General features: G+C 43.1%; 1 protein-coding gene across 13 annotated transcripts; it reads right to left on the reverse strand.

The window, feature by feature from the left end:
- Nucleotides 1-96: 96 nt before the first annotated feature.
- Nucleotides 97-18,654, reverse strand: LOC100114428 (arginine-glutamic acid dipeptide repeats protein). 13 transcript variants are annotated; one of them, XM_016982598.2, is made up of 13 exons: nucleotides 17,552-18,653; nucleotides 14,942-15,078; nucleotides 13,655-14,005; nucleotides 13,481-13,561; nucleotides 12,076-12,483; nucleotides 10,935-11,994; nucleotides 9,759-10,898; nucleotides 8,276-9,669; nucleotides 7,785-7,820; nucleotides 6,852-7,050; nucleotides 4,824-5,147; nucleotides 3,129-3,327; nucleotides 97-2,185 (listed from the first exon to the last, which is right to left on the reverse strand). In XM_016982598.2, exons 2-13 carry the CDS (start codon nucleotides 14,987-14,989, stop codon nucleotides 2,119-2,121), a joined length of 5,307 nt encoding a protein of 1,768 aa, XP_016838087.1. In that variant the 5' UTR covers nucleotides 14,990-15,078; nucleotides 17,552-18,653; the 3' UTR covers nucleotides 97-2,118. The 13 variants fall into 13 exon arrangements, with proteins under 13 accessions (XP_016838087.1, XP_016838081.1, XP_016838084.1 ...); XM_016982592.2 differs by having other exon boundaries at nucleotides 9,759-11,994; nucleotides 17,552-18,249; nucleotides 18,361-18,652; XM_016982595.2 differs by having other exon boundaries at nucleotides 6,852-7,035; nucleotides 9,759-11,994; nucleotides 17,552-18,654.
- Nucleotides 18,655-19,213: the final 559 nt, after the last annotated feature.

The following is a 19,213-nucleotide window of genomic DNA, read 5'->3' on the forward strand; positions in this document are numbered from 1 at the left end:
AATGAACATCAGCAAGAGGCAACGCTCGAACGAATTATGGAAATTGTTCCCTGTTTCGTCGAAGCTTTGGAGATTAATAAAGGACGAGCGGCGAGATCTTTTTAAAATGTTTATTTTAAAATACAAAGTAATTCACTCTGCCTATAATATCTTTCAGTGTAATAATATTTCTTCAAATACTGTATAGATTAAGTATCGGCATGTCTGGGGGGGTGGGGGGTGAGGGGAGGGGATGAGGGGAAGAAAAAAAAACAGGAAAATCCGGTGGATAAAACGGCGTCCGTTTTAATGCGGCCTGACAATCGTTAGAAATATTTATGTACTGTGTTGCGAATAAGTTACACTATAACTCAATCAATCGGTACAATCGATCATTCCTCATTTCGTCTTTCATTATTTTTATTTTATTTTATTTTATTTCTTATTTTTCATTTATCTCAGCTTAAAATTTACATGTCCCCTTTCGAGATGGTCACGAGAATTAAAAAGACACAAGCGCAGCGTTCATTTTCGTGGAAAACAAAACGTCGCGCGCACTGATCAAAAAAGTTACAAGCCCATCCAGTGTTCTGTGATGCACACTGTCGTGCTTTTACAAATATCCTCTAAAAAGTGATTTACATTCGAAGAACATTATATATCTCTTGGCGCGCGCGCGCGTGCGCACTTATAAATTCGGGCGCGTGCGCGCGCAAAAAACGTCACATGTTTAACGTTTCTCTCTACAAACGTTTACTTTGGTCATTTTGTTGCAAATGTTTACAGTATATAATCAGCCAGCCACGTGTAGCAAAAAATTCATGTATCGCCTTGTGTTTTAACCGACGCGAGGGCGCGTCCTCTCGCGCGATCGAATTCATCATGATTTTTCCTTTCCCACTGCTTTATTTCTGTTTTTGTGTTCATGTGTTTGTCTTTACTTTTTTTCATTTAAATATACAGTTGTATGCAATGCAAATGCAATTATCAATACTCAAACTTAGCTTACACGACTAAGTAATAAAATTTCATTACAAATTATAAAATTAAAGGAGAATTAAAGAATTGACGCAGAAGAGGGAAGTTGGATCATTTTCTTTAAAAAGTCTGTACGTATAATACCGTCCAAAGAGATAATAAAAAATAGACAATACCACAATAGTCTTACGAGAGAAAAAAAATCATTCTACATGAAACAGTCTACTTCTCGCGAGAAGTACAAACGTATTAAAAAGAGACACTGGTGTTAGTATATATATATATATTTATTTATGTATATATATATATATATATATATATTTATTTATGTATATATATATATATATATATATATATTTATGTATAAATGCCCGAATCGTCTATCGAGCTTAATTAAGTTAAAAACCTTCTGTCTTCCTTTCGCTTTAAATAATATTAAAAAAAAAATAAAAAAAAACTAGGTAAAAGAAGTCAATTGAGCACAGGAGGAATTGCCACCAGTTGACGCGCGATAAATACACGCGCGCACGAACCTCAAAAATCAATATACATATCGCCTAGTGCTGCTATATCAATCGACCACTATCCTCTAAAAGGCTAGGCTGCGCTAGCTACTTCGTAAATATATTCATATTTATATATATCAATTGCTGCGTGTTTCTTGTATTTACATTAACATGTAACACGACAGTGACCGCTTTGTCATTTTACTTTATTTACTTAACTTTTTTCTTGTACGATACGTATGCGACACTGAGAAAACGCAAAGTAGCAATTATATAAAATTAATTATTAATATTATTTATGGGTTTGAAAACCGAAAGACGAATTGCAAGTGACCGAGAGAAAAGGGAGTGAGAGAGAGAGAGAGAGAAATTTCGTTTATTTCCATCTGCTCTATGTATCGCTGGCTCTCTTCTCGTAGCTGTCCCTCTCGCTCCCTTTCCTTAAAAATTCACTATATATATAATACGTGAAACGCAAAGGATTCGCGCGTCTCGCAGAATGAAACAAATAAAAACCTAAGCGAATCTTTGCCGTTTACATTATCATAATCTTTTTCTTTATCGTCATTTTCCTATGTATTTAGTCTTCGCCTCGACAGCAGTATGCATAAGCAACGAGATGGTTGTGTTTTAGCGCTTATCGGCTTTCTTTTCTCTAAGGGCGTGATCCACGTGAGGCTTCTTCCATCGCACGAACTTTGAGCTCGCGCTCGCGCTGTTGTCTAAAAAAAAAAGTACGAGTATCTCGTTTAGTCATCTTACATTATATCATCGACGCATCAGCTCTTTTTCCAATTGCTCAACAGTCAAAAATCCGAACTCGGCTGATCGAATGCATTCCGAATTTCCGTAGAATTGATAAATAGGATTTATGAGGTTCTACAAAAATTTGAAACAAATTGCCTCGGGGACAGATTTAATTGAATCTTGATTAAAAAATGTTTAGGCTTATCAAAAATTACGTATGCGCACATTTTATTTGGGTAATGAATATTTTCAGTACCTCAGAATTATAATGGTTTTACATGAATGCTGTCGAAAAATACTTTATTCAAATTTTTGGATAATAAAGTATATACACATTATAGTCTGGTGCTTTTTACAAAACCTGACTGTCCAAGACAAACTTTGAAGACTATAGTTTTACGTCATTTAAGGCACGATTGCTATTACAAATCGCCAAGATTATTTACCAATGAACTACAATAACGTTTTCAAGAAAATAAGTTCGAGCAATTTACGCGCAAATCGAGTAATGCTTTTCTAAGGAAAAAAACACTACTCTATAAAGGGACGTAAAGTCAAGGTGTAAATATCCGCAAATTCGCCATAAAAAACGAGTCCTTGCAAACGTGACACGCGGTTTTATCGAAGCGAAACCTAACAAAACATCAGTGAGCTCTATAAAGTCCCTCTTATAATACAGGGTACGTGTGTATATATATAAGATTCAATTAAATTTAAGTCTCTCCGTTCATAAAGCTTGCTTCCTCCCTCTTGTGGCAAGCAGTCCGGATTTTCTCTTTCTCTCGCACATATATACACAGGCACAGGCTGGCGCGCGCACACATAGAGGGGCACACGGACGCGTATATAAAAGAGACGATCGAACGAGGGGAGCATATAGGGGCGGTAGTGGAGAGAGCTATATAGCTTCAGACGAACCTTATGTACTCCTCGTGGTGGGCGACGAGCGAGGCGTGGGGCTGGAAACGATCGCGCTCCAGCATGAGTTGACGCTGTAGCTGCTCGTGATGGGCAGCCATGTCCGCGTAGGGCCTGCCCAGAAGCTCCGCTGGATGCAGGGCAAGCGTCGGCTCGCGTCCTATCATACCTGGCCTCGGGTAGTTGCCACCGGCTGCTGCTAGCATATCATGTAACAAGCAGAAACAGAAAAGGACATGTCCTTCGCTATAGTCAACTGACAATTCATTTTTTTACGCTATATTATGAAAATGTTCTGTAGCCACCCAAAAAAGAGGACGTAAGTAGTAATTATATTTGAGTAACTTTAAAGCATGTAACAAGAAAATTAAGCGTTTAGGCAAGAAATGAACAAAAACCGAACATTAAAGCTATACTTAATAAAAAATACTCCTTTAAAGCAACAGGCGAAAGAAGATTATAACAAATAGATTAGGATTATAGTAAAATAATACAGCTATTCGTGAAATTATTTTAAGATAAATTGTAAGATGTAATTTTGCCATCCTAGAAAATCGAAATAATACTAAGATTCAAAGTTTGCAAAAAGAAAAAATTATGAAATTTACATGAGCTAAAAGTAGTTTCCCTTAATGATTGCTAAACGAAAAATAAGCAAAATAGTGTTAGTAAATTAATACATAAGTGTAAATAATAAAATTAAATAAAAACATATGAAAAAATCACAACACAAAGAAATGATGAAATGAATGAGAGTTACGAAAAAAGGATTGAAAATTTCATGTCATTAAATTTTTGGGAATTCTTAATCGTCGAAACAGCATTGACGCTTGAAAAGCAGAAAAATTATCAAGTACTTTCAAAATAAAAAAAAAATAAAAAAATATGTATTGTTGCGATTTTACAATAACAAATATATGTACAGTAATGAAGAACTATTTTAGTATATTGTTATTAGATTTTCTAAAGATTATTTACAAATAAATATTATGTTTTTTAGAAATATTTTTGCTTTGTTAAGGAATGATTATTAAGCGTTGACAGTGTTTCCAATTGTATAGATAACATATTATAAAATATGTTTTTAGTGCATTTACTTTTCAAGCATTAACACTATATGTTCTCGTTTTCATACTAAAAGTTACAAACAGTTGTATGACTCCTGATAAAATGTATCGTGTTATCATTCTTAAGTTTATGCAGTGATCTAATTTGAGATATTTAAAATTGTTTAACATTTTTGTTAAGATAAAGCAGTATCTATCAAGTCCGCGGAATGTAGAGATCTCTTAATTATGAAACACTAAGCTTAGTGATTAGCCAATCATAGATTTACTTTTCAATAACAGAGTAATACGATACATTTTTACTTGCTTGATGCTGCGTTCCAATACCACACTGGGATACAATGGATTGATACAAATACAAAAATATCTCAATCAATAAATAGTATGTAAGTAATTTATAGAGTGGTGATTTCTGTTTTTCGTGTATCCAAATGCGAAGGTTGTAACAACAACGCACAAGTGCGATCTTTCAATCCTTGTTTCGCAGGGGCACAAAAAGGCGCAGTAGAGTCTCAAAAACTACAAACAAACACTTAAAGGCGCGCGAGTGAACGAGTTCAGGATGGTGCGAGTAAAAGTAGTCACACTAGTAGTAGCAGTCTTGTCGAGAACGCTTGATCGACATTACCGGGCAGGGGAAATCCTGCAGCCGCCGCTGCGGCCTCCTGCTGCTGCTGCTGTTGTTGCTGCTGTTGGGCTGCCGCTGCCTGCTGTTGTGCTGCGGCCTGCTGCTGTCCCGGGTGAAGGTGAAGATGTGTATGGGCGTGCGTGTGCGCGTGGGTGTGGGCGTGATACTCCGGCGAGATGCCGGCCATCTGTAGTCGCACCATTGGATCGGCAGCTAGAGCCAGTCGCTCGTCCAGCTGACCATGAGGATGTCCTGCAGGGTGACCTGCTCCACCCGAGGCTGGACCAGCTCCCGCTCCTGCAGCCATGCCTAAACCCGACATCGCTTCGATCACAAACATACTTCCGTCATTCCTCCGTACACTTCTCTTTTCAATTTTGCTCTCTTTGAGATCTCTCCCTGTCTTTTGATTTTGCTTTGCCCGCGCCTCTTCAACCCTTCACTGCTGCGATCAACAAGCGCCTTAAGCGAAACTGTCATACAGACTCGTAACTATACTTGCACGATTATTTTAACACACGGTCAAACACTTTTATTTGTACACGGAAAACGTATCTTTCCACCTGACATATATTCTGTCAATTAAGAAGTGCCTTTAACTTATCTTGGTATTTTCTTTCACGAGTGAAAAAGACAGTTTTCCGATGTGTATTGTAACGCATTTTATGTCACACAATTTTCGTAGATCTTACGATGTCCACACATAAACTTTGTAATTTTGACTGAGTAATATAAAGATAAATCAACAAGGTGATAACACTAAATTTATCATGTATGGTTTGAGTTATGCAAATGGTCACAAAAGAATTCGATGATTAAATAAAATTTCAAGTGAATTTCTATTACTCAGTCAATTTTTAACAATCGACTTTCGCATATTCATGTTTCATAAGAAAAAAATCACTATGGCAATCATATTCAAAGTTTATAGTTGTTTATCAGTGTATGTAATTTGGAGTTTATTTGAATTTGGAGCACTTGCATGAAAAGTAAATCCACAATAAGCATACTGAGTAAGGATGCTATTGAAATAACAAGATATGTCAGCTGACTAAGTAGCATCGTTAAAATTGTTATAATTTGCGCTTATAGTAATAACTATTTACAATACATAGTAGTAAATTTGATAAAAAATCAATTTACATGAGTATTTGACTGTATGACAAGGTTTAAAAAAATATCAGTAACATTTATATATTATCTATGCAGTGAAGAGTTAAATCAGTTTCGCTGCTTACGTTAATAAGTAAGATAAGAACAAAAAAAGATTTCACATTAAGCTACTATGATTGAGAGGTCAAGCATCTTGTAAATAATACGAAATTCTGAGATGGCAATTTAAACAATGATGTAATAGCACATTGTGTAGATATCAATTGATTTGATTAAAAACAGCATTCAAAATCAGATGCAAAAAATTTGTATTAGTATTAAGATGATTGACTCTCAAAAAAAAAAATGCTAATAAATTTCACTTTGTAACTAATATCTAGCTATAATTTAATACATGAAATAAAATTTAAGAGTATAAAAAAATTATAAATAAATACAATAGATACTTCAATATTTAAGACACAGTTATTTACTTTTTATATAATATATATCTATATAGATTTGCATGTCAAAAAATAAATATGTAAGGCATACGAAAATTAGCTACCATATAATTAAGCTCCTGCGAGTCCTCAAAGAAGAAAGCAGATATTTAATTAAACTGCATTTCCACATAAATAATAACTAATTCAACTTAAAGCTTCTATTCGCCATACTCAGGGAAAAAAAGTTTTTGTAAATTATTTAAGAGCTCTTTTAATTCTTTTTAAGCATGAAACAACAAGCTAAGTATTAAGTAATAAAAACATACAAAACCTCTACAAATATAAATTTACTGCATAGTTAGTTATATACGTACTCTCAATTATTGATGACTCTAAATCACTCTTTATGAAATCTCTCATTGTAAGGGCAAAGAACTTGAAGTAAAAAGAGGGGAGGGTCATTTGACATTTTACAAAAATATGTAATTACCTAGCCGTTCGAGACGTTCCCTGTCCAGCTGACTGGGTCCAGGAGGTACTGCATATAAGCCAAACTGGTGAAGGCCTTGGGGTGGGCCAGATGGACCTGGAGGTGCTAGACCGCCACTGGCGTATCTTCGATGGATCTCGAGCCAGTGAGGATCGACTGGTGCTGGCATTGGTCGAGGCGCACCCTTGAGAAGTTCCTCCTGAAAGATGAGCAAAATCATGTTTGGAAATTGCATTTACGATTATTACTAGGCGTCAGTATGTTATGCAATATGTAAAAAAGATCATTAAACATAATGACCCGCTTTAAAAGGGAAAAGGAGAGTCAAAAGTTATTTCTAATCTTACATTTAATTATGACACCATTGCATGTACATTTTAAAAAATTTTAAATAAGTATGAATAAACCAGTATTATTAATTATCTATTCCTTTTAAATGATTGAAGTTATTGATCTTTTTTTTTTAATCAAACAAGGGTAATTTACATTACATAAAACTTATTAAATAATATTGTAAATTAAACCTTGTACCTAAAGTAAATTTCCCAGGGATAAGAGATTAATGTTTAATGTGATATGGTATGGTGAAAGCGATAGTAATATTAATAGATTAGTAAGGTGGTAAGGAAAAGCAGAAGATCGTGATTATTCGAACTGATGATTCCCAGAAGTAGATTATTCTTGTTTTAACTTGTTAAATAATAAAAATGATTTTTTATGGTTATAAGCAAATAAAATGATACGTTTCAAAAAAAAAAAAAGAAAAAAAAGTCAACAAATCGTTAAATAAAATTTCATTGAACTAATTATTAATATGTTAGAAAATATCACATATTTTTGTACGCATTGATTAAAAGGCTTAATGACGAAGTTGATGATTTAATGGTTTGATCGCTAGTGCATTGTAAAAAAGTATAATATTTTGTAACTTACATTTTGGAAAATGCTATTGATTGAGTACTTTTGAAACTATAATAAAAAATTATCATTTCAATATGTGATGCTTAGTTATAACTTATAAGTAAATAAATTTGAATCATAGAAATAAAAAAAAGTAACTTGAGATAGCTAACAAAAAAATCGTAAAAAATTTAAACTAGCGTTTGTATTTGGATTCATAGTTAACTCAACCTATTATTATTTTTCTATGTTTTTATGAACTTTCATATTAGGTGTAAGAAATCGCTTTATGTATTTAAACCTTATGTTGTATCTGCATATCAATTATGCAGCAAAAGTTAGATATAGGTTTTTTTCATTTTCCGTTTGCGATAATTAAATGAACTAACTGTATCTTCTTAATAATCAAAGTCTATACAGTCTACTGCACATTTATTTGTGCTTTTAAGTAGTATTAATGATTAATTTAATAATATAAAGTTAAATTTGCTCAAACAATTGACTAGGTTTAAAAGTAACTGTACCTTAAGTCGATCGCTGAGTTCCCTCTCTCTGAGTTCTCTGATTTCCCTCTCTCTCTTTTCGCGTTCCAAATGCTCTAGCTCAAGCCTCTCCCTAGCTGCGGGCCCATACATATAATGCAGCATAGCATCCTGTGGTCCGGGATGCCTAGCTGGCGAGAAAGCTGCGTGCGGCCTTGCATACTCCGAAAGCTGCCTCAATGCAGGTGTGTCCGTATAAGCTCCAGGTCGTGCCGCATATCTGTCGTACGGAGAGACGACCGGCTCTAGAGGACCGCGACTTGGTGGCTTACACGTCTCTGGCTGCTTCTCTGGCGTTGTCATCTTCCTCGCCTGTTGCTGCTGCTGTTGCTGCTGTTGCTGCTGGGCCCTGTCTCGCTCCTCACGTTCCCGTTCAGCCTGCTTGCGCGAACGCTCGTCACGCTTGCGTGCCAGTTTCGAATCTGGCACCGGTTTAAAAGTGAGATCTGTACGCGTGCAGGAGTTATTCTCGCCACGATTCCAGTGACGTAGGAAGATCGCCGATTGTGAACGATGACACTCCGAGTCCTCGATACGCGGTTCGGGTGATGGTCCTGAACGAGGACTTGGTGGCTCTTCCGGCTCTGGTTCCATCAGATCTTGTTCGATCTTGGGCTCTGGCGGAGGTGGTGCAATTTGTGGCGGTTGCTGCGGCTGTGGCTGCTGAGGCGGCCTATGGTGATGTGAATGCATTGAACTCGAAGACGAGAGACAGCCTGCCGATGACACGAGTGACGAAGGCTTATTGCGCGGACTATTGTGCTGCGACGAGTGCGACGACGAATGGCTATGAGAACTGTGCGAACTGTGTGACGAGATGGTGAGGAGCTTGTCGTGGTGAAGCGTCGTCGCCTGATGCATCGACGAAGAAGAGTGATGGTGAGTGGCGATGAGGTTCTCGCCCTCTTCGCGGGTTGAAACGCTCGAAGTCGTGCTCGAATGATGCGCCGTCATCATAGTTGTAGCTTCGCTACGCTGAGGGGACGGCGGAGGTATGGCGTGAGGCACGGGTCCGTACGGATAAGCCGGGAACGCTGGGTATCCACCGACGGCTGGGTAGCCTGGATAGGCATGTGGATGGTACGGGTGCATGGCAGCAAACAAAGAATGATGCATGAGCGGATGGTGAGGATGGAAGGGATGAGCCATATGTGGACTGGACTGCTGCACCGGATGCATCACTGGTTGTGGAATCGACGTTGGCGGCGGAGGAAGAGTAGGCTGAGGCGACGCCGCGACTGATTGCATCTGCGAGACTTGCTGTTGATTAGAGGAGGACGAAGAAGAGGAGTGTTTGCTCGGCGTCGGTGGCTTGCTGTTGCTGCTACTTCTGTCCGCACTATCAGGATCTTTTTTGATATTGTCCAGACTTGGACCTAGAATAAAATACAAAGTTATATGAGCCCGTGTCAAGAGGATGCAGATTATTTGGTTTTATAAAATTGTCTCTTTTATTAGATTTTACCTGGAAAGCCTGTCTGGAAGCCAGGAACCTTGACCTCCTTGAGGCTCTGCAGAGGATCGGGCTCTGGCGGCACAATTTCTTGTTTTATCTTCAGGTTCTGCGGCTCCATTGGTGGTGTACCAGCTAAACTGTACATAGCCGATGGCCTGTCGCACGGCATCATCGGAGGCGGAGGCTGAATCGGCTGGAACATATTAAGTGGCTCTGGCCTCGACTGTGGTGGCGGTGGTGGCTCAGAATCTCTGTCGTCCCGATCTCCTCCCAACCTCTCTGGCATTCTATCAGGCAGCATTCTATCCTGCATTCTGTCCTGCATTCTATCCTGCATTCGTTCTTGCATCCTCTCTTGCTGCATTCTATCATGATGCAGTCTATCCTGCTGAATCCTGTCCATGATTCTGTCAGGTATTCTGTCGGGTAGTCTACCATCCCTTAGCCTTTCCGGTGGCATTCTACTATCTTCTGGCATCATTCTTTCGGGCATGCCTCTACTGTCCTGTGATAGAACTGTCAAGCCCAATGGCTGTGGCGAGCCAGTCATCGGTGGCGGTGGCAGCTGTGGAGGCATACCACTCGTCGACATGTTCTGCGGTATATTTAAGTTAAGCGGAGGAGGTCCACCAAGCGACGGCAGACCCATGCTCGAGGTTATCGTCGGTGGTGCGCTAGTCGACATGTTCTCTGGATGCGTCTGGCTGAGGTCGCGTGCCGATTGCATCAGGCTAGGCGGCGGAGGCGGAACCTGGGGCACCTGTAAACCCGGCGGTATCTGGATACTCTGGGCTGAGAGATTCTGAGGCACGCTTTGAGGGGCCGAGACGATTGCGGGCGGCCCGGTGTACTGCATGTTCAATGGATGCGACTGATTAGTGGTACTCGAGGGCATGGCCATCGCCACCGCAGGACCCGAGACTATGGCCGCTGCCGAGTGCGGCACCGGAGGCATGCTCTGCATTGAGCTGCTCGGGATCATACCCACTGGACTGCCGATCGACTGCGACAGGTTGCGGGGTAAATTTTGATTGTTCATCTCGTTGATGGATAAAGACTGCGAGGTACTGTGCGCCATTTGCGGCTGCGGCGGTGGTTGCTGTTGGGCCGAAGATGATTGCGATTGGGCTAGGGATTGTGGCTGATGCTGTTCCCGTTGCTGATGCTGCTCTCGCGGCTGATGCTCCGACTGATCCATGGGCTCCTCTTTCATAGGTGGCGAGGTGTTTGTGTCGAGAGGCACGGGCATGGCTAGGGGCATCGGCATGGGCATAGGTTCGAGCTTCATTGGAAGAGGTTCTAGCTTGATGGGTAACGGCTCCAGCTTCATTGGTAGAGGCTCCAGTTTCATTGGCAGAGGCTCTAGCTTCATCGGTTGATTGAGCTTCAAAGGCATGTCCTCCATTGGTTCCTTGATGTCTAGGGGTTCCTCAATTATTGGTTTCTTGTCAAGGAGGCTTTCTCGAGCGTGGATGACCGGTACCGATATTGGCAGACTCTGTATGAGCGGCTGGGGTTGAGGAGGCGGCGGCGGCGGCGGAGGCTGTGACTGGGACTGTTGCTGTGGAGGCGGCGGCGGTGGCTGTGGTGGCGAAATCGGCGTCGTGACAAGCATCGGGCGTTCACAAGGCTCCTCTGGCGGCGTCGTCGCTGGGCTCACTGGAGTAGTCTCCATCGGCTGGCTACCGACTGGGAGACAATTACTACTACTGCTGCTGCTGCTGCTACTCGTAGCTGCCGCAGAGCTCGCCGCAGAGGCCGAAGGATTACTACTGCTACTGCTATCGGGTGCGTCGGCTTCTGCCTCGCGCTCCGTTTCGTCCATAAGTGAATTACTGTCCGTTGTGAGGGATTCCGAGGGACTGTCAGGCCTGTCGTTGCCGCGTTTGCGCTTTTGCGAATCTTTGTCCTCCTCCTGCTCGTCGATGGTGGAGCGTTTCTGGCCCTTCTTCGGAGTCTCCGGCTTACTGGAAGACTTGGACTTCTTGGGCTTGTCGTTGCTCTGCTGTGACTGTGACTGATGCTGCTTCTCTTGGTCGGGCGTGTCGGTGCCACCAGTTCTACGTGGTCTAGCGGGTCTCGGATTTTCCTTTGCCTTGTTCCTTGTTCTCATTCTCCCCGGACTGTCGGGCGACTCAGCCGGTACCGGGCGGAAGAGATAGGGTGGCGCGGGAGGTAGCTCGCCCGTCTTCTTCAGGTGCGCTCGGCATTCCGCGCAGAGAAGTAGTCTGTCTTTGCCGGTGACCTGTCGATGAAGCGATAGAGTTTAGTTACGATAAAAGCATAAATGCCGATCATCGATAAAAGTTGAAAAAATTTGCAATACCTGATAGTCCTTAGAGCTGTTTGAGAAGCAATGCTGACAAGAGTGTGTGACGCCGTTGGTGTTGGTGTCGCGCGAGTCGCTGTCTTCCTCGGAGTTGTCGTCTTCGGTGACAGAGCTGACCTCGCCGGCCTGCGTATTGCTGTTGCTGGAGGCCGTGGTGCCGGCGCCGCTGAGCGGCCCGCCGTTGCTACTTTCGGACTCCGTGGCAGCGCTCTCCTTTGAGTTGGCAGCCGTCTGTGGGGTCTCGCCGCTCGTCGGCGTAGCCGCTTCTTCCTTGGGTGTACCGGCTCGAGAATTGCGCGTGTTGCGAATACGTCGAAGCGAACCTTGCCGGCGTCTACGATGCGGCCGGTTATTGTTCGCTCCGGGTGTCTTTTTCCACAGATAGTAGTACTCGACGAGATCGGGCTGTAACAAAAGCGAATATCGGTTTTAGTATTGTCAAACAGTTTGCTTCGTCATGCTTACCGCAGATGTTTTCGAATAAATTTTCAGTTTTTTTGTCGCATAACTTAAATATTTACTTTGTCGGTTAATTACACCGCGTTGTGAAAATTATGATGTTCGCCTATGTAAATTTCAAATACTAGTTTCTGGCTAATGTTCCAATTTGCATCCCGCAAAAGATAAGTACTCATACCCTAAACTATGAAAATAAGCGATAAACGCTATCGCATAACTAATTATTAGAGTAATTATTATTTAGTCTTCAATAATTAGTTCGGCGTTTTTACTGATAATTTATTACGATTATTCATCACATTATTTATTATATATCATAACTAAACATGTGATAAGAAACGTGCTGATTAATTAATTTAATCCTCCATCACATATAAATTCTAAAAATACTTATTATCACTTCACAGTAACTGATAGATACAGCTTACATAAAACTGATATGAATTTTTACATTTACACTGACCAACAAGAGTAAACTTGTTTGGTAAATAGTTCTTGCAATCTTAACTTACTACTTACGTAGATAAAAAGTAAAATAACCATACAGTTATTCTACAAAATATTCTTCAAAGTGTTAAATAATCATGTTTCCAGACTGCAAAGAATACATTTTATTTTTTTATTAATTTTTTTTGTATAATATCTCAAGTCAGATAACACAGTTACCAAGACTTCAAAGTACAGCTTCCTTACGGTTGCTCAATCTAAATGTTACACTTGACTGCTTAGTTTCTATCAGGATTACAATTCATGTATTCAAATGTCTTTGAAAGCTACACTTGAAAGCTAGAGAAAACAATTTTACTCGAGTTGTTGTATTTATTGATTCTTATAAATATTAATATGCATTGACATGTGTCATGGGTGTTTGGCCAAAATATGGTACAGTTTACTTATATTTCTGCATACGCATGGAAATAAATAATAAGAAAAAATTATTTACCGTATCTTTGTGCGGTAGAAGATCTTTTCTAATGCGAGAAAAGTTTTTTCCGAATTGTCGAAGGCCTTTAACAAAGCGTTTCTAGAACAATCAGACAAAAAAAGACACATTAAGTTGCAAAAATATATCAAAGAAACATGAGTTTTTTATATGAATTTTAGCTATTGTACTGACTGTCTCTTCTTCGGACCACTTTTTGTCAATGCCTTTTGGTACAGCACACTTGTACAGAGCTTGCAGGGCAATTCCTGCGTCATAGCCAGAGTCGTGCAAGGTATCAAGTGCATTGATGGTGGTGTCGTCTCGCGATGCTGCCGTACAACCATCCGGTGTGTCACACATACCAGCAAAAGCCGCAACTGATCTTGCTGCCCTCAGGTACATTAATAGGTCCATATCCAATGTCATTGCAGGAATCCATCTTAACTCTTCTCTATCCTTGGCAAATTCTGGATCAGGAAGCAGCTCAGCAGGAGGAATTCCCGGCCGATACTCAGGCAAATGGGCCTGGCAAGAAACCAAGTCCTGTGTCAAAAATCCGGGATTGCGCGCTGTTAGCTCCACTGCCAAAGCAAGTTAGTCATACGCGCCTACACTCGGGCTTGTTTTGAGTCTAAGATTACTCTTTCGATAGTCCACGTTTAAAGTGAGCTTCATTAATTTTTTCAAATTATTCAATAGCTTTTCAAGGATAGTACAAGCTAAGCCAAACTGAGTCATAAATATATTCATATAAAAAGTAAATGTCTGTTACATTTCGAAAAACAAAAGAAATTTCTAATAAACAAGTTTGTGATTTTTTAAAAATATCAAATATTTTAAACTGTTTCCAAACTCAAATAAAAAAGTACACTGTTATGTAAAGTCTCATCACTGCAAGTGTAATTTTCCAGCAGTAATCCTTGTTTACATAAATGTGACAGATAGTTTAGCACAAGAATGGCCATAAGAAAAACTTATTGCCAGAGTTATATAAAATTAATAACCCAGCTTTGAAGTAAATTTTCACAAATTGTCTTACTTTGATAAAAATAATTGCAAAAGTTATTCATTATGGCAGTCATTAAAATTGAACTGATAGTAATTGGCTTAACAATGATACTTTGACTGAAGTTTAAATGCAAGATAGTTTATTTCCCAAGATCTCAGGAAATAACTTTATCGAACAGACAATAAATAGCGACGGAAATGGCAAATAAATCATATAATTTGTTTATCAGACATTCATGAAGAATTAAGAACATTAATATTGAACCATTAACTTTTTAATACTGATATGTTACCGTTCATGTGAACAAGATATTTCGAGATGTGTTTGTACATATTTTAAATGCTTTGATCACAAACATACTGATGCTCAAAATGTATTACACAAACAAGCCTAGAGTTAGGTACGCAGTGCTGCAGTATAGCTATGTGGCATGGGGGGTTTTCATTGAAATACAAGGAAAATGAGCAAACCTGGTGCGATGGACCAACCCGTATCTCGCCCTGGGTGCCGGCTGACATCTCCCCCTCCTCCGAAGCTCCGCCGTCCTTCTCCAGTGTTTCGATTGGCTTCTATCTTGCGTCTGGAGTAAAATCCTACCATCCACCTTCTGAACCACAATTAATATATGAGTATCTCATTCTTTCCGCATGAATATCATTATCAAATTATCTACAATATAGATTATCACATAATTAAAATTATCATGTCTTGGATTATTATCATCAGTCCACGAAATAATCAGTTTGTCTATTTTTTATCTCTGCTGCCAAGCTTGTAGAGGCTTTACATTTCAATATAATGAAACATTACAAAGTTTCCTCAACGGTTCACTTACATAAATACGTATACTCCAATACATCCAATTTGAGTGTCATTGAATAATTATCGCGCAATCAGCTCGTAAAAATACATTGTAAAGGAAAGAAAAACGCCCAGGTTTGAGAACACAAAAAAAAAATAATACCAAACACTCAATTATTTCCACAGTACTCCACACCTGCTCCGACAGAGAAAAAACGGTTGGAAAAAAATAAGAAAAAAAACGTCTGCGCGTCCATCGAAAATTGTCGGACAGCGACAACAGAGGATCAGCATCGAAAATTCGACGAGATAAAGCAAAGTAAAATATTGATTTTACACGACACATGTCAATGACTCATTTGTAATGCTAAGTTACACGGCAAGAACAGCACGAAGCCTTTTAGCTTCCGCCGCGTGAGAAGATGGACTCAACAGCGTAACTTCTCTCGTAAGCGCACAATCTATATGCAGTACGCAATAACAAATGCGATAGGACGATTAGGAGTAGTGCTAGCGGCGCCGTGACATCTTGCCTCAACAGCGCATAATAACACGTCGCTAGAAAAGCGGCGACAAGGTAACGGAATGGAAGGGGGGGGGGGGCTCCGTAAAAAAGGCCTATACAGTCTTTGTCTCTCTTCCTAGCTCTCGGTGAGGAATTACGCTGAAAGTGGTCTCGAGTCACGGGCAGAGGCTGTAAACAATGCTCCGAACGTGAATTACAGCTCGCGTTGTGTTCTTGGGGCCGAGCGCGAGCGTGTGTGGGTAATGCGTGTGTAAAAGGAGGCATCGTCCCGTCGTCAGCTCCGACATTTGAAGCAGCCAGGCAGCAGCAGCAGCAGGCTCGTCCACCACGAAACTTTCCTCTCCTCCCTCTGCTGCTGCGGCTCGTTCACATCCTCCGCTTCTCTCTCTCTCTCTCTCTCTCTCTCTCTCTCTCTCTCTCTCTCTCTCTCTCTCTGTTCTGCTCTCTTTTTATCTCTCGTTCCGCAGCCGTCCATACAGCAGAGTCACATCTTCGTCTCTCTTTCTCTCGAAACGCGTAGTTCGAGATTCGCAGCAGCCGCAAAGCCTCTCTCTCTCTCTCTCTCTCTCTCTCGCGGAAAAGCTTCACCGAGTGCTAGCGGTCACGTACATGTGCCCTCTCGCTCGCTCTTTCTCTTTGCTGCTACTGCTCGAGTACTTCGCTGCTGCTGCTGCACACGCGCGGCCGCTGCACTCATACATGCACGGAGATACCTATCCGCTCGCGCGTCGAACGGCGGCAGCGGCGGTGAGGAAAAAAGAGAGTGAAGCGACGACGAGCAGCAGCAGCAGCGCGAGAGAGGGACGGCGAGAGCGAGAGCAAGAAAGACAAAAATAAAGGGGAACACGAAAGGCCATAAGGGACAGAGGGAGAGAGAGAGAGAGAGAGAGAGAGAGAGAGAGAGAGGGAGTGAGAGAGCGAGCTGAAAGGTGCCCAGCGAGAATTGGAAGACGGACGGCGGCACGCACAGGCCGCCGCCGAGTAGGTACAACAGACCGAACGTGCAGAGGAAACGCGTCGAATCTGTCACTTTACGCGCGAGCCTTCGGCGCTCCTCTCTCTCTCTCTCTCTCTCCCTCTACTGTACACGTACATGCATATAGGTGTACGCGCGATGTATATGATGCAGCTCCGAACCGATCGAAAAAAGTGGCAGCAGGCGCGGAGAACGAGCGTACGTACGAAGGAAGGCAGCAGAAAAAAGGCGCAGGCAAAAAAGACAAAAGGAACGCGGCGGTGGCGGCGGCGGCAGCGCTCGTATATACGTATACATACTCGCTCCTCTCCGGGCCCCCCGTGTATAACAAGCACCCATGCACTCTTTGATGATATATATCGGCGTGGAGATGGGGAAGGAGAAGGAGGGGGGAGAAAAGTCTCTCATACACACACTACGAAGCTAGTATACGGAGTCGGGAGACCAATACAGAGAGAGAGAGAGAGAGAGAGAGAGAGACACGGGCGCGCAAGTAGAAGATGATGATGAAGAGGGGCACGTATAATCGTAATAAACGCAGGCTGCGCGCGCGCGCGCGCTGCCGATCATCGCCGCCGCCGACTATACGACGACGGTGTACTGCGCTAATAGCTGCTTAATGAAAGCAAACGCGCGCGGGGGGAAGGAGGTATGGAGAGACACACTGAATAGAGAGTGAGAGAGGAGTAAAAAAGAAAGGAGTCAAGGAGTGGGTGTCGTCGACTGGCCGATGATAATGATAATGACGAAGAGGGCGATAATTATGATGTATCTTACCCGAGCAGGCGAGAGAGCACGCAGCAGCAGTGCCCCCGAAATCCTCAGCAGCAGCTACGGCGACGGCGCGTTCCTCGCATTGTTTTTCGCGTCGCTCCAGCTCCTTGGCGAATGTGTTCTTTCTCTCGCGGTCCCTCGCTGGATGCCTGTCGCTAGCGCCGGGCGCGCCCGCGTGCGCAAGATGTCTCTGCCGCGGCGCGGCCGACGGGGAAGCTGCTCCGTTCTCCAGCCTCCGGAACGCCGCAGTCGCTTCTCCCGCTTTCTCTCCCTCGGCTCCGGTCAATGTAGCTCGACACACAGACACAAAAACCGCACTTTACTCCCAGCGGCGGCGGCTGCGGCGGCGGTGGCGGCGGCGTCGAGGTCCGCTCCTTGCGCACTAGACCCTGCCGAGATTGCCCTGCACGCTGAGAGAGAGGAGTGTCCTGATGGGGTCCTGCAGCAGTGGCAGCATCGGCAGCAGCCGAGTGTGTAGGAGAGACGAGACGAGGACGCGGCGGCCACTCCGTCCCGGCCCAAGGACTCGGCGGTAGCTCCGACTCGGCGACGAGGACGCTGCGTCGTCCTGCGACGGGGGCTCGGCTCCGGCTCCGCGGGCGAATTTTCCAGGATCTCACTCGCCCTCGGCTCTCTCAGCAGCAGCAGCAGCAGCAGCAGCAGCAGCAGCACCCACGACACCCAAACGCCGCCATCTTGTACTGCAATTTGTGTGTGTGTTTCGTTTCGGGTTTCGTTTTCCGGGATTCCTCTCTCTTGAGCGCGCTCTCTCCCTCTCTTTCTTGCGCCCGCTACAGCGCTACTATACGTACGCGCTATCCCCGTTTCCCGCACTGCACCGCGCGCGCACGTACAGACACATACATGTATACCACGATACACACTGCACTCTCCTGCCTGTCCGCTGCAGCTCCGTCCTGCTCGCGCGCACAACCGCTCTCCGCTCTCGCGTAGGCTACTGACTTGTGTGCGAGCGCATATAGGTACCTACACACCAGCTACGTACTCTGCACCATACTGGCTCCGTATAACAGCGCGCTGATGCCTGCCCACGACGACTACAGTACGACTACACGGCGGCAGCACTGCTCTGCTCCTGCCGCCTGCTGGCTGATGATGCGCGGAGCAGGGGAGCGGAGGGGAGGCAGTAGGTGTGGTGGGGAGCACCGCCCGGCTGACGGTCCGTTACGGCTCAGCCATGACCGTCGTCCTCTCTCTCTCTCTCAGCTCTCTTCCCTGTCTCTCTCAGGCCTCAGCCAAGTAGTTTCTCAAGATGCGGCTGCTCTGCACATACACTGCCGTACTGATACCATACACCCCTCTCTCACTCACTCGCGCTCACTCTCGGGTATTTAATGCATTTTTAAAGGGACGAGAGAGCGAGAGAGACAGAGCCCTTTGTACCGAACCTTACGGCCGCGCCGCCGGACATTGTCGGCGAACCTTCTCGGAACACAGTATACACAGGCCGCCACGACGCAGTTATATCGCCTCGGGGAAATGGGCAGGGAATGTTCTTAAGACGGTTCTTAATGATGTTTTAAAGATATCGATGCGACGGCGACGCGCCGCGCGAGGCGGAGATATATAGCTATGTATTATACATAAGCCGAGAGGCAGCGCGCGCCGTGAGGAGGGGAGGAAGAACAGATTTTCGAGCGGATT

Source organism: Nasonia vitripennis, chromosome 2, assembly GCF_009193385.2.
Source record: "Nasonia vitripennis strain AsymCx chromosome 2, Nvit_psr_1.1, whole genome shotgun sequence".
Classification (NCBI taxonomy): Eukaryota; Metazoa; Arthropoda; class Insecta; order Hymenoptera; family Pteromalidae; genus Nasonia; species Nasonia vitripennis.

Coding starts and splice junctions, on each gene's coding strand:
- LOC100114428 (XM_016982592.2), bottom strand. CDS start 14,989: ATGTCAGCCGGCACCCAGGGCGAGATACGGGTTGGTCCATCGCACCAG. Junction 14,006..14,941: donor GGGTTGGTCCATCGCACCAG/GTTTGCTCATTT, acceptor TTTTTGACACAG/GACTTGGTTTCTTGCCAGGC. Junction 11,995..12,075: donor ACAGCTCTAAGGACTATCAG/GTATTGCAAATT, acceptor CTTCATCGACAG/GTCACCGGCAAAGACAGACT.